Source organism: Phocoena sinus, chromosome 2 (assembly GCF_008692025.1).
Source record: "Phocoena sinus isolate mPhoSin1 chromosome 2, mPhoSin1.pri, whole genome shotgun sequence".
In the NCBI taxonomy this organism is placed as follows: domain Eukaryota; kingdom Metazoa; phylum Chordata; class Mammalia; order Artiodactyla; family Phocoenidae; genus Phocoena; species Phocoena sinus.
The window spans coordinates 148,338,911-148,352,567 of NC_045764.1; the positions used below are offsets into that span (position 1 = coordinate 148,338,911).

The window sequence follows — 13,657 nt, forward strand, 5'->3', positions numbered from 1 at the left end:
TGTGGGTGCCCGAATGCTTCATAATCAGGAAAGCCCCCAACATCCCATCATGCCTCAGACACTCTGGAGCATCTCAGTGTGGCCTGTCATCCCTTGAATAGGATTTAGGTTACCTGCTGCTGGTTGGTTACTGTGTCCATCTGAACAGAGGGGTCAGGTGTCGACTGTGCCTTCCCCATCCTCACATCCAGATGCTTCCATGTTCCTTGCAGTGGGTTGAATAGAGGTCCCCCCAAAAGATATGTGCAACCCTAACCCACGGAACCTGGGAACGAATGTGACCTTATTTAGGAAAAGAGTCTTTGCAGAAGATCTTGAGATTAGATCATTCTGGATTATCCAGGTAGATCCTAAATCTAATGACAAGTGTGCTTATAAGAGAGAGAAGGGGAGAACACACAGACATGTCTTCACAGAAGGCCATGTGGAGACAGAGGCAGAGATTGGAGTGATCCAGCCACAAGCAAGTGATCAATCACCTAAAGCCACCAGAAGCTGGAAGAGACAAGAAAGATACTCCCCTAGAGACTTCAGAGGGAAACATGGCCTCAATTTCAGAATTCTAGCCTCCAGAAGTGAGAGAATACACTTCTGTTGTTTTAAACCACCAATTTTGTGGTAATTTCTTTCCTAGTAACGCTAGGAAACTGATATATTCCTTAATATGCAAACCCATTTCTTTCAGGAAGAATGAAATTAGCCCAAGTGGCAAAGGGGTAACTCCCCTTGGAGCTGTCACAGCACCAAATTATTGCCTGATCCCTCCTGCCACAGTGCTCACTTAGAGCTCCCTTCCCTGTTCATTCTCACCTGAGATGCTGTATGGCTCATACAGATGAAGCCTCGCTCACACCGGATGCACATCCAGCAGGAGATTTACAGGACGGCGGGCCTGCGCTGCATGTGTTGGTTGCAGTCATCTATCTCACAGTTCTTGGGTGCTTGGAAGACTCTTGAAATGCTTTCCTATTATTTTTTGTCAAATGGTCCTGAGTACTCATCAAGGCCATCATGTAACATATGGTGAACTTGACAAAGGTCAGTTCAGTGGCTCACCCCACAGCTAGAAGCAAGGTTTTCCAACTTAGACCAATGCTCCTCCCACCCCGCAGGGGGACGGTCCACACCTGGGACAGTGAGAAGGTTGTGAGGTGTTAGGAAGCCTGCGACCAAATTTAAAGCCAAAAGTATCACAGGCTCCTTCATCTTCATTTGATGAATAAAATATCCTGTGTCCTGAGGCTCTCAGAAAATCGAAGAACGGGATGTGGTGCTTTGCAGACATTAATGTGCATAGGAATTACCTGGCCAATTTTACTACCAATGCAGATTCTGACTCAGTAGGTCTGGGTGGGGCTGAGCTTCTGCATTTCTTACAAGCTCCCAGGTGATGCCCCTGCTGCTGGTTTGTGGACCACATTTTGAGTAGCAATGAGATGGAGCTGCCCGTGAATTTCTTCACATTCTCGGAAGTAAGCTACTTGGCCTTGCTTGCCCTTTGCAATTCAGTAGCAGGAATTGTGGCTCTGAATCTGCCATTGCAAAGGAAGCTGGTGACACTCAAGCTGGCGATGCTTAGGGAAAAGTTTTATTGTAGATCGATAACCATAAAAATATCCATATCTTTGAGTGCAATAATTCCACTTATGGTTGTTAATTCTAAGTAAATAACCCAAAAGATGGAAAAACCTTTCTGAACAATGGTGTTCTACTATAGCCAGCACTACGTATACTAAAAAAAAGAAATTAGAAGTCTATGTCCAATGTAAAGCAAATTATTATATAAATTATAATAAATTCATTCAAGGTAATATTGTGGATGTACGTTAGTCTTCTCTCCCTTCCCAAAAGTAACATGTCAATAAAGGAATGAAGATGGTATGAACTCCCAAGGTCAACAAATGAATGGATTAACAGTTTCCACACATTTTTCCGAGGTCAAAAGTATAAAGAATTGGGGAGCATGACTGCAGACCTCTGTCTCCGTTTGTAATGTTGTGTTTCTTTTTATCGGGTGGTGAGTACAAGGGTGATACTCTTACAGTTTTTATGCCTTTCTGAATGCAAGAAATATTTCAAAATTTAATAAAAAAAAGAAAGTGAATGGGGACAGAGTGAAAAACATTATGACCTCCATGTTAGGGGTGGGAGAATTATAACAAAACCAATTTGCCCAACAAAATCTGGCTTTGGCTCTTGAAGGCACCAGGGACAATGGAAGGCAAGAAGGAGGCGTGGGGATAACCCCAGGGGAATGGGTAGTCTGTCTCCGGAGCTTTTTGATACTTCGATCCGTGCCGCGTGAGGAGACCCTCTCTCCCCTCGTACCACCACCATGGGAGATGGGCACTTTATTCTCTGGAGAAACTGAGTCACATCAGCTCAGAACTCAGACACATCATATCATGAAGGGCCAGCTGAAAGCAAGAGAATTCCTGAGCGAGCTGTGTACCGAGCTGTGGGACCCTCTACCACTCCCCTGTCCTGCTCTCAGCCCTCCAGGAGCCAGATGTAGATGCCCATGGGTAAGAGACTGGCAAACTACAACCAGTGGGCCACATCCACTCCCTATGTTTGCAAATAAAGTTTTACTGAAACACAGTCACATGCATTTATTCATGGATTGTCTATGGCTGTTCTTATTCTACAACAGAAGAGCAGAACAGTTGCAACAGACACCATCTGGTCTGCCAAGCCTAAAATATTTACTGTCTGGGTCTTGCAGAAAAATATTTGCCTACCACTGCTCTAGAGCAAAGTAGATATCCCCCGAGGAAGGACTCCAGATCTCTCACGTGGAGCTTTAGTGAAATGACAAGCAAGCTGCCCTGACCCAACAACGAAGCCCATCAGTTGGCAGATCCTTTCCACACACACACTAAGCCTCCAAGCAGGTTTTAGTCCCTCACTTTTAAGCACAAATGGATGTCCAGTGATGTTCCAGACTCTCGGAGGGAGCCCCAACACAAAGGAGTGTGATCAGAACAAACAAACAGAAAAAGGGACTTGGAGGAACCAAAAACTATTCAAGAAACAAAAGAAACTGACAGTAAAAATATAGACTTAACATCCTCAGAGATATGAGAAGGTATTTCGTCCATAAAACAAGAACTAGATACTATGATAAACAAGAGTGAACTCTAGGGCTTCCCTGGTGGCGCAGTGGTTGAGAATCTGCCTGCTAATGCAGGGGACACAGGTTCGAGCCCTGGTCTGGGAAGATCCCACGTGCTGCGGAGCATCGGGACCCCCGTGAGCCACAACTACTGAGCCTGCGCGTCTGGAGCCTGTGCTCCGCAACAAGAGAGGCCGTGACAGTGAGAGGCCCATGCACCGTGATAAAGAGTGACCCCCGCTTGCCACAACTAGAGAAAACCCTTGCGCAGAAACGAAGACCCAACACAGCCAAAAATAAATAAATAAATAAATAAATAAAAGCCAAGCATTTGAAGCCCTTTAAAAAAAAAAAAAGAGTGAACTCTGGAAACGTAAGAAAGTGATAGTCCAAATTGAAAAAAAATAAAGACAAAGTTCAGAAGAACCATGAGACAAAAAGACAAGAGGATGAAAATTTAGGAGGGAAAATTTAGGAATATTGGATTATCAATTCCAATATTTAATTTAAAAGAATTATGAAAAGAGAAAACAGAGGAAATGAACGTTACAAAATTAGCAAAGAAATACCATAAGATTTCTGGGAATTTTGTCTTTTTACCTATGGATTGTCCGTTGTGCCTGGCACGGTGAATAAAAGCTACCGGCAAGGGTCATGGTGAAATTTGAGAGCATTACAGCAATAAAGAGAAGACTTTAAGCTTCCAGAGGGAAGAGAAACTAAACAAAAGAACAAAAATTAAAATGGATTCAGACTTCTCAACAATAGCATAGCACTGGATATCAAGCAAAGTAAAGCAATGCCTTCAAAATTCTGAAAGAAAATGATTTTTAACCTAGGGTTCTATGTCCAGCACTGTCAGTCAAGTGTAAAGATAAAAAGAAAACATTTTTAGACCTGCAAGGACTCAAAATATTTAGCTCTTATGCATCCTTTCTTAGGAACTACTAAAGGATGTGCTTCAACACAACCAGGAGGTAAAACCAATAGACAGACGTGGAATCCAGGAAACTGGCGCTCTAACATAGACGTGAAGGAAGGCCCAGGATGATGGTTTTGCATCAAGCCTATAGAGCAAACAGTCCAGCTTCGAGCAAGAGGACTCCAGACTTTGGGGAGAGGGCCTCCAGGAGACAGGGAGACAACCCTGCTTGATTATCTGATGTGTTTAAGATGTGAAACATTATTGCTAGATGTTTTACAGATTTGTTAGAACACTTGGAAAAGGTAATGTGCTACTTAGCTCAACAGCAGACAATCTTTACCCAGTTGAATAATGTGGACACTGACTGTTGATTTAACAAAAAGTGTTATATTTGGCGGATCATGGGAGGAAATGATGGAGTGAGTGGGGGGGACTGGTGAGTAGAAAGTTAATCCTTGTCTAAAATTGATAATCAAGAGCAGCTATAAAAACATATAATTTAGAAATATACAGGTACATGCTAAAAGAAATAAGGACTGAAAGTTAGTGCCTCTGTGAGAAGGGATAGGAGAAAACATTGCTATTGCTTTTTTGTAAAAGAAATCATTTAGTACTATTTTATTTTAACTATCGACATGCATCTTGATAAAATTGAAATTTTGTTTAAAAAGATTATGTGGCTATTTAAATTCTGTGGCTGTTTAACTAGAAAAACTAAGTTGCTTTTTGGAAAAATGTTTATAATATGTTAACTCTTTTGGGCTGCCAGGATTTTAAAGTCTTTACAATAAAGAAGTCCTCCAGTTGAGAATGATGCACTGGCAGCCTAGAAAAACTGTAGCATCCTTTGTGTGCCCCAGATGCCTTGAGATCTGTAGTCCGTGTGGGAGGACGAGACATAGGCAGGCTTGGACCAGTGTATCAGTAAAGCTAGCATAACCAGGGGAGGATGCACCAAGGTTCAGCGAAAGAGTTAAGTGGGAAAAAGATATAAAATGCACATGTATACTATGACTGCAATAATGCAAAAACAGTATGTTCATCATGAGAAGGGAGCAAGGGCAAATGAAAACAGTTGGATTTGTTGGAAGTGGCAGTGAAGGTAAATTTTTTCCCCTTTAACTTGGAATTGTATGAAGACTGATATAATGTTTGTGTAAAGCAGAATACACGTTTTTAGAGGAAATCAGTGGCATTCTTGGCTCTGCTTCCCTCCTGCAGCTTAATTGCTTACGCAGAACAGTATGTGGAATATGACCCTTTGGTCACGCCAGCTGAGCCGTCCAATCCCTGGATCAGTGACGATATTGCTTTATGGGACATAGAGATGAGGTAAAAAAAAAAAATGTTTTAATGTTTGGGAGTGCGGGGGGCCATGCATGAGATCGTGAAATTATGTTACACCCTATCTTAATTTGACTCTTTTTATCAATAGAACAGACACCCCTCAAGTAACCACCCAACTGGATTCCTTACCCATGGTTTCTACCTCCTAATAGCTTTGTACATGGATCCTTTGTGGCTTCCCTCTGACCTCTCTATGACCCTGTAGATGTTATGATAACTGGGACAGTCCTTCACATTTCCTAGTTCCGATTGCTGGAGGGCAAGAATCTGTGGGTCAGTTTAGCTTTTATACATCAGCAGCAGCAACAATAATAGCTAGCCCTTACTCTGGGCTGGCCACACAGTAAGTGTCTTCCACTGAATCCCCACAAGAGGTAAACATTATAATCTCACAATTGAAGAGATGGGGAACTAAAGCACAGAGGAGTTAGTGAACTTGCTCAAGGTCACACAGCAAGTAGGTGGCAGAGTTAGGATTAGAACCCAGGCAGAGGGCTCCAGAGCTGTGGTTTTCATCACTCTGCTCTTCTGGAATAGCGGGCAGCAATGGTTCCATCCCATAGCTCCTTATCGATGAGAGAAACTAGTGTGTTTACTTAGTAGCTGAGGAACCGAAGCCCAGGGAGACTTAGACCACGTTCACGATTACAGAAGGAAACCCAGTGTGGTGTGCCTTTGTACCCTCTGCCCCTCAGTGAGACAACTCTTTATTTGTTCTTCATTTCTTTATCTCTCTCTCATTCACTTTCATTCTTGCTCTTGTTCTGGCTTCTTTTCTTAAAATGGAAAACCTTATAAGAAGTAATAGAAGTCATAGACGCTTCTTATAAAAAGTTCAAACTGTCCAGATGGGCATTACAAAGCAAACTCTTTCTCCCTCCAGCCCAATCTCATTTTCCAGAAGGAGCCTTTGTTAATAGTCTAATGCCATGATTCCCAAACTGCACCAGGGCACTCTAGGCTGCTGCAGGGAACTCACAGGGTTCCCACGGGACATTCTAAATCTTTGAGGGAAACATAGTGATGTTCAACCCATGTCAGATACTGTGTAGACGATTAGCTTATGGTCGTTCACCATTCTCAACATTAGATCACATTACATTCCTTCCAGTGATGTCATATCTTTGCACATCTGGGTTTTCAGGGCAGTTGTTGTGACAAAAAGCAAGTACTGGACAAAAATCAACATGGACTAGGAAATGAGGAGGCAGGTCCAGTCTGATTCCAAAGTTTGAGAAGATGTGCAGTACTCCACAGCACACACGCGGTCATTAGGAATGAAGTAAACATATTATTTTTTCTTTCAATTTATATGTATTTCAAATAGCTATTAAGTTGTTAGGACATAGATACATATTACGCTCTTTGACTTTTTAAGGAAAAAAAAAGACTGTTAAGGTTTTTGTTGTTGTTTTGGCCCAGGGGTTCCATGAAAAACTTAGTGAGACATTAAGAGCACCATGAACTAAGGAAGAGTGAAAACCTTTGACTTACTGTCTATCCCTTTAGATCTATTTGTATATACAATATCATATTCTTTTGGATAAATAGGTCCTTTACATATACATTGTCCCGTAATTTTTTAATTAACAATATATCATGGCAATCTTTCCAGGTAAACACGTATAGATCCGCCTATGCTTTTTAATAGTTACATCATGTCCACTTACATAATTGTAGTGTAATTTATTTAACTAATGCCCAGGTCATAACACTTTACCCGCAGCCATCTTGCTCCAAACTTGGGAGCGCCCTTGTCCCTCCCAGAGCATCTCTCCCTCACCCTCATGCTCAGGGTGGATGTGGGCATACAGGTGGCAAGGGCCCTGCCTCCACCCCTGCAGCCCACCCAGCAATTGCCCCCTTCTCGCCCTGGGGCCCAGGATGTAGGTATTGTACAAAGGTTTCTAAATCCCTTCTTTTCTATGCACCTTTTTATTTAAGAGGTTGGGATCCCATGTGGGAACCCCCCAAGATAAAGTTTGTCACTGTTTGGGAAAAAAAATATTTACGTTATAACCTTTTGTTGTTGTTAACATAAACAGTGATACAAGGAACATCCTTATGCACAAGTCCAATGATTTCTTCAGGATAAATGTCCAGTGTTGGAATTGCTAAGAATGGTATGCATATTTTAATTTGAGTTCATATGGCTAGATTTCCCTGGAGCAAAACAATAACAACTTTTTTTCATGCCCTCAGCTTAAAAGTGCCCATTTCCCCAACATCCTTACCAACCCAAGCATTATCAAGTTTTTTCATCTCTGCAAATCTGACAGATGAAAATAAAAACATTTTACTTTTATTTCTTTGTTAACATACTTGAGAATCTTTTCTCGTGATTACTAGATACTCATTTTTCTTTTGTGGCTTGCCTGTTTTTGTGTTTTTTGCCCATTTTTCTAGTGGTATGTTTTGCCTTAGACTTTGGGATAGAAAGCAGTCACATTTACTTGGATCATATAGTTAATCTTTTTCCTGATAGTTTATGTTTTCTGAATCTAATTTTTCTTCTTGTTTCTGTTTCTCTTCCTTGACTTTTGCTTTATTAATCAAGTTTTGTATTAGTTTTTGTTACTCTAGTTTCTAGTCTAGTCATACTTTTAAGGGGTTTATTTTAAAATGTCATTGCTTCAAGCAAATAATAATGAAGTATAAAAAATGAAAACTAGAAGTTTTTCTTTACCTCCTCCAAATCCCGTTCTTCCCCAGAGCTTTGTTAACCTGATATATATATATATATATATATATATATATATATATATATATATATACTTCTTTTTTTAATTTATTATTTTTGGCTGTGTTGGGTGTTCGTTGCTGCGTGTGGGTTTTCTCTAGTTGTGGCGAGCGGGGGCTACTCTTCACTGCGGTGCATGGGCTTCTCATTGCGGTGGCTTCTCTTGTGGCAGAGCACAGGCTCTAGGTACACAGGCGTCAGTAGTTGTGGCATGCGGACTCTAGAGCACAGGCTTAGTAGTTGTGGCGCATGGGCTTAGTTGCTCCGCAGTATGTGGGATCTTCCCGGACCAGGAATCGAACCCATGTCCCCTGCATTGGCAGGCAGATTCTTAACCACCACACCACCAGGGAAGTCCCAACCTGATATATTTGAAACTAACACTTTGAGACATATTTCTCAATCAACATTAAAAGAAAATAGTATGTAGATGGATATCTTCTTTCTAATATTTCTGACATGCCCTCGGTAGTCCCTTTGATCGGATCCAAGAACTTAAATCTTTCTTTAACTTGGGTCCCCTTCCTTCCTTCCTTCCTTCCTTCCTTCCTTCCTTCCTTCTTCCTTCCTTCCTTTCTTTCTTTCAATTATTGCTACACTTTTCTCCATTCTACCCTCTCTTTTCAGGAAATCCTTTTGTAGGAATTCTGGTCATGTGGGGTGTAGCAGCCCTATCTCTTTTCTCTACTATTTTTCCATCTCTTCGTCTTTTTATTCTATATTCAAGGATAGAATTCCTTGAGTTACTCTTCAGAGTCACCAGTGTCAATGGTGTCCATTCTGTGATTTCATACTTTAATGGGTTTTTCTTTTCCTACGAAGTGTTGAGAAGAGTGGTTGACAACCGTGCTTTTTATTTCCAAGAATCTGTAATATTTCTTGGACTACTTGTTCTTAGTAGCCTGCTCTGTTCTAGTGATGTTTATCCTCTTGAATCGCCCTGAGGATGGGATACAGAAGTTTTTTCATATCTTCCCTCTATTTCTACCACTTAGTCTATTTCACAGGGTATCATCGATCAGAGAATCATTGTTTCTGTTCATTGTCTCATTACTCCAATCACTGTTCAGAGCAGATCAATCCTTTCAGAGACCCAGAAATTTGGGGTACTGCTGGTTTTCATAAATGAAGGTCTTGGCTTTCAACTTTTGCCATACATTAGAACCACCTGGAGAGCTTATTTTAAAAAATACCAATGTCCAGTCCCGTCCCCAGGTCAATTAAGTCAGAATTTCTGGCAGTGGGGCATTTGTTTCTTCCTTTTATGCTAATGTACAGCCCTGGTCCAGATGGACTATACCAGCAGCTGATGAGGTTCCCTCAGTAATTGTTTGGGAGGCTGGTTCTCAAACCACAGGGTACATCAGAATCACCTGCAGGTGCTCATTCAAATACAGATGCCCCAGGGTGGTTCTGGGTGCCTATATTTTTAGCAAGCCGTCTGAGTGATTCTGAGGCACAGCACAGGTTGAGAAACCCTGGTATGGCTCCTGAGTTCCCCTGACCTGGGGCAGGCTCTCCTCTGGTCACATGGCTGTACGGCCTCACCTGAGTGTATTAATGGGAGGAGGGCACAGGTAAATCGGCGGGGTTCTCCTCTGGGTTCTGGACATACGGTCCAAGAACAGACTGAAAGACTGGGTCCTCTCTGGAAGTGGGATGGGTGGCTGTGGGGGTCCGTGGGTGGTCGAGCCCCAACTTTCCTTAGCCCAACGTCCCTGCAGCCAAGCGTGCTGCTGTGTTTCAGGCCCTGATTGGTTTTCTGAAGTTCTTCAGTTTCCTCTCCATGGTGCTTCCCAAGAAGGCCACCCTTTCTCCCTTCTGCTGAGGGATCTTAGGGACACCCAGATAGATCTGCAGAAACCTATGAGAAGTAGGGGAAAACCTCAGCATCTTTAGAAGTCTCCCTGCCTTGCTGAGATGTTTTTCCCATCCATATTTGCTGTACCACCCCTAGGTTACAGAGGTACCACCCCTAGGTTACAGAGGCACCACCCTCTGGCTTTACTGCCCACATGAGAAGCTGGCCAGAAAACATCCCCCCTTTACTTAGGAGACCCTCTCTGCCCCAGGGAGCCTGTGTCCCATATTTCTGAGTTTATTCCCTGTGTCCCCTGTTCAGTGCCTACCAACCGCCTCTACTTCCAGTCCTGCTGCCCAGGGCTTGGGGTTTTCCCAGACTTATGCTGGGGACACTAAGTTACTTTATTCCCAGATGGCCCCACTAGAAGTATAGGCAGCTCTCAATCAGCTTTGTCACCAGTTCCATGAGTCCAACTGCTTCACACCTTCACGAAATTCCTCAACGTTTGTCATCTGCTGGTAGGAAATTTCTTTGCCTCTACACACTATGTTTTGTCTTGTTTTTTAGTATTTCATGGAACTCCAGGCTCTTGCCTGTTTCCTCTTCCTGGACCACTTCCGCAGACCCTCACACAGCTGACTTCCCTTCTCATTCAAGTCTCACTCAGCATTGGTGTCCCTTCCTCAGAAAGGTCTTCTCCTAAATGGAAAAAGAATTTGAAGAAGCATAGATGCATGTATATGTAAAAAAAGAAGAAAGGTCTTCTATGACCACTCAATCTGTAGTGGTCACCCCATCCATCCAGTCACTCTATATCCCATCCGCCCCCTGGTTCTCTTTCTAGATAAGACTTAAAATTATTTTAGTGCCTTGACCCCTGTCTGGCACATAGTAGGTACTCAAAAGGTATAGGTTGGATGGAGGATAGGTGGAGAAATGACCATTCTGTTGGCCATTTCGTTGGTATTTGGGAAAGGAGGAGAGGTAAGTGCATCCACCATGATGACACCAGGATTTCCTCCTTCTTTCTTGAAAGTCAGCAATAAAACATGTGATAGCTTGGGAAAATGGCAGTCATCTGGCCTGTTGGTTTATCCCAGCCTATCAGCTTGGTCCCCAAGGGATGAGCTGCCCCCACAACTAGGCTCTGGCTCTGTTCTTACTGCTCAGGCTTCTACTCTAATCATAACACCTGACCTAACACCTGCAGTGTTCTGTCTACCTTCAAACGGAGTCAAGTTATTTAGATACAAGTGAAAATGAAGAGAAGCTGTGAGGCCCGAGTTCTTCTCCCAGTAGGACATTCCCACCCAGTCAGATGCTGGTGGTGGTTGGGTACCTGCCTTTGGTGACGCGGAGTCGGGGATCAGTGCCAACATCCTGGTTCAGTCTAAAGATGAAACAGCCTTTGTCCGTGAAAGAAAGGCTGAACATGACCGATAAAATAATCAAAGGTTATTTTTTCTCAGTTTCAGTTTAATTCAACAAATAGTATTGTGAACCTCCTATGTGCTGCCTTCTGAGCAAGAAGGTCTCTCAAGATACTAATGTAGCGAGGTGAATAAACGTGCTGTCTTACCTCCCGGCCTCAGGCTTCCTCCTCATTTGGCAAAGGACGTTAATGTCGCTTGGGATGTAGACTCAGTGATTCTTTTAAATTGCCTTCGGCTGGATGGGGCAATGTGTACCCCCTTCTCAAGACCCTCCAATGTCAGTAAAGGCTCTACCCTCCCAAACACTGTGTGAAGGAGGTTTTTGGTGAAGATGGGTGAAGGTGTGTGGAAGAGTCAAGGCAGCACGGGAGAGAGCAGGAGTCCCTTGGGACTTCGTGTTCATCTGAGGTGGGCTGTGATTTCTGCTGGGCGTGAGCAAATGGGTACAGACTCTTTACGACGTCCAGGGCGGAGGGCATCGCAGAAAACGTCTGGATTCCACAGAGATGAACGCGCATGTCTCTGCCTCGAGGTTTCAGACAACCCAGTGGAAGACGGTGACAGGGTTTAACAGAATAATTGGCCGAATGATGCACCTCGTAGCATAAATAATAGAAAATTGTGCTTTAATCCTGTCTCCTTCTCAGACAAACTTTTAGATCTAGAAATCCAAGAATGAGAAAGGGCACGTTCAGAGGGTAATACAAGGCTGCCCTTTTAAAGGATGCGCCTCAAGTCTATCTAATGGAAATTCTGAGAAATCAAGGTTGGATAAAGAAAGTAGCGATTGCCAGGGCCCGTCATTGAGGGAAAATAAGCCCCAAATTGCCATATCTCAGTTGGAGAGAGCTCTGTAGTCTAAACGCCACCAGGAGAGTGTCTCTGGGAAGTCTTCCTGAATATGCCATCAGCCAGATAGTGGATCTAACGAGAACCTGGCATTGCCTGCAGGATTGTGGTTCATGATTTGCTCTCACCCCATGATATACGTTTGGCTTTCTCTCTGTGCTGGGCAGAGGTGCGTGAGCAAAGAGCTACAAGGAAGCCAGCTCATCCTGCTTGGCCAAAGGCATCCACTCCCAACTAGCCTGACCTGCTGAGAGGCAGAGACCGTCCCTGAGCTGCCCGTGCCCAGCAAGTTTAATAGAACTGTTCATCCAGGATATTAGTCACGTTCCTTCGCTGTGGCAGTCAGTCTCCGAATGTGGCCCCATCGGTGCCTTCTCTCTTTGTATGCCTGGGCTGCTGCTTATATCAGGACGGGACACCTCCTGCTCTTTTTATCTGGGTTGGCCTTGGTGCCTTATTTAACCAACAGAGTGTGGCAGAAGTAACATCCTGAGAAAATGGTCATAAAGCAGCCCTTGGTCATTTGAGACATTTGCTTTTAAGACACTCCTTCTTAGAACCTGTTGGCCAAGCCGTGAGAAACCCAAACCATTAGGGAGACCGTGAGGTTGATAGCCTCAGCTGAGCTCCTGGCCAAAACCCAGCATCATCTGCCGTGTGATGAGCCATTGTGGATGTCCAGCCCAGTCCAGCCGTCAGATGACACCACCCCAGCTGCTATCCAACCACAACCTCTTGAGAGACCCCAAGTGAGAACCACCCAGCTGAGCCCAGTCAACCCATGGGATACTGAGAGAGAAGAAGAAATTGTTGTTTTAAGCCACTGAGTTTGAAGATGGTTTGTTACACAGCAACAAATAATAGGACCACTCCCCACTGAATTATTTAGGACCCTCAGGTTTTCTTGGGGCATTAAATAAAATTGCGACTGTTCCTTCAACAGCCCTGGTCCTGAGATGGGGTCAATGGGTATTTACTCTTTAAGGAACAATCCCTTGTATCACAGTTTTTCTGATAACTCAAATATCTTTTGAAGATAGCTGAGTGTTTTTATAGATAGCTGCTTCTTGTGAATCTGGCTTTCTTGTTCTCAGTTTGGGAGATTTCCTCCACGCTCTTTAGTTGGGAGATCAACTGGAATGACAGACTCCCTTGGAGAGCCCCCTGTCTTTGCTATATATTGGTTTGGGCCGCTCACTGGGAGGCAGAATTTGGTGAGGCTCAATGGACACAGAAGAGAAATTAGAGTTAGAAAAACGCGTCCAGCTAGTGATTAGAAAATACTGTCAGTATAAGGGCACGTCATTCACATCACTATACACATCCTATTGATTTCCTCTTAGCGTTAAATACTTGCTCTCTGAAAAGCACTATGATGAATACAAAGACACATGATATGTGATCTCTTCCCTCAGAGAACTCACAAGATAGCCTGGAGAGACAA

At 43.4% G+C, this 13,657-nt stretch overlaps 1 protein-coding gene across 1 annotated transcript in view; it reads left to right on the forward strand.

Moving 5' to 3' along the window:
• The window catches only part of RGS6 (regulator of G protein signaling 6), a 581,418-nt gene that overhangs the window by 507,025 nt on the left and 60,736 nt on the right, over nt 1–13,657 (forward strand). Inside the window, exon 13 of the mRNA XM_032624551.1 lies at nt 5,262–5,372. Within this exon, the coding sequence (XP_032480442.1) occupies nt 5,262–5,372 (111 nt within the window). The remainder of the gene's footprint in view (nt 1–5,261; nt 5,373–13,657) is intronic.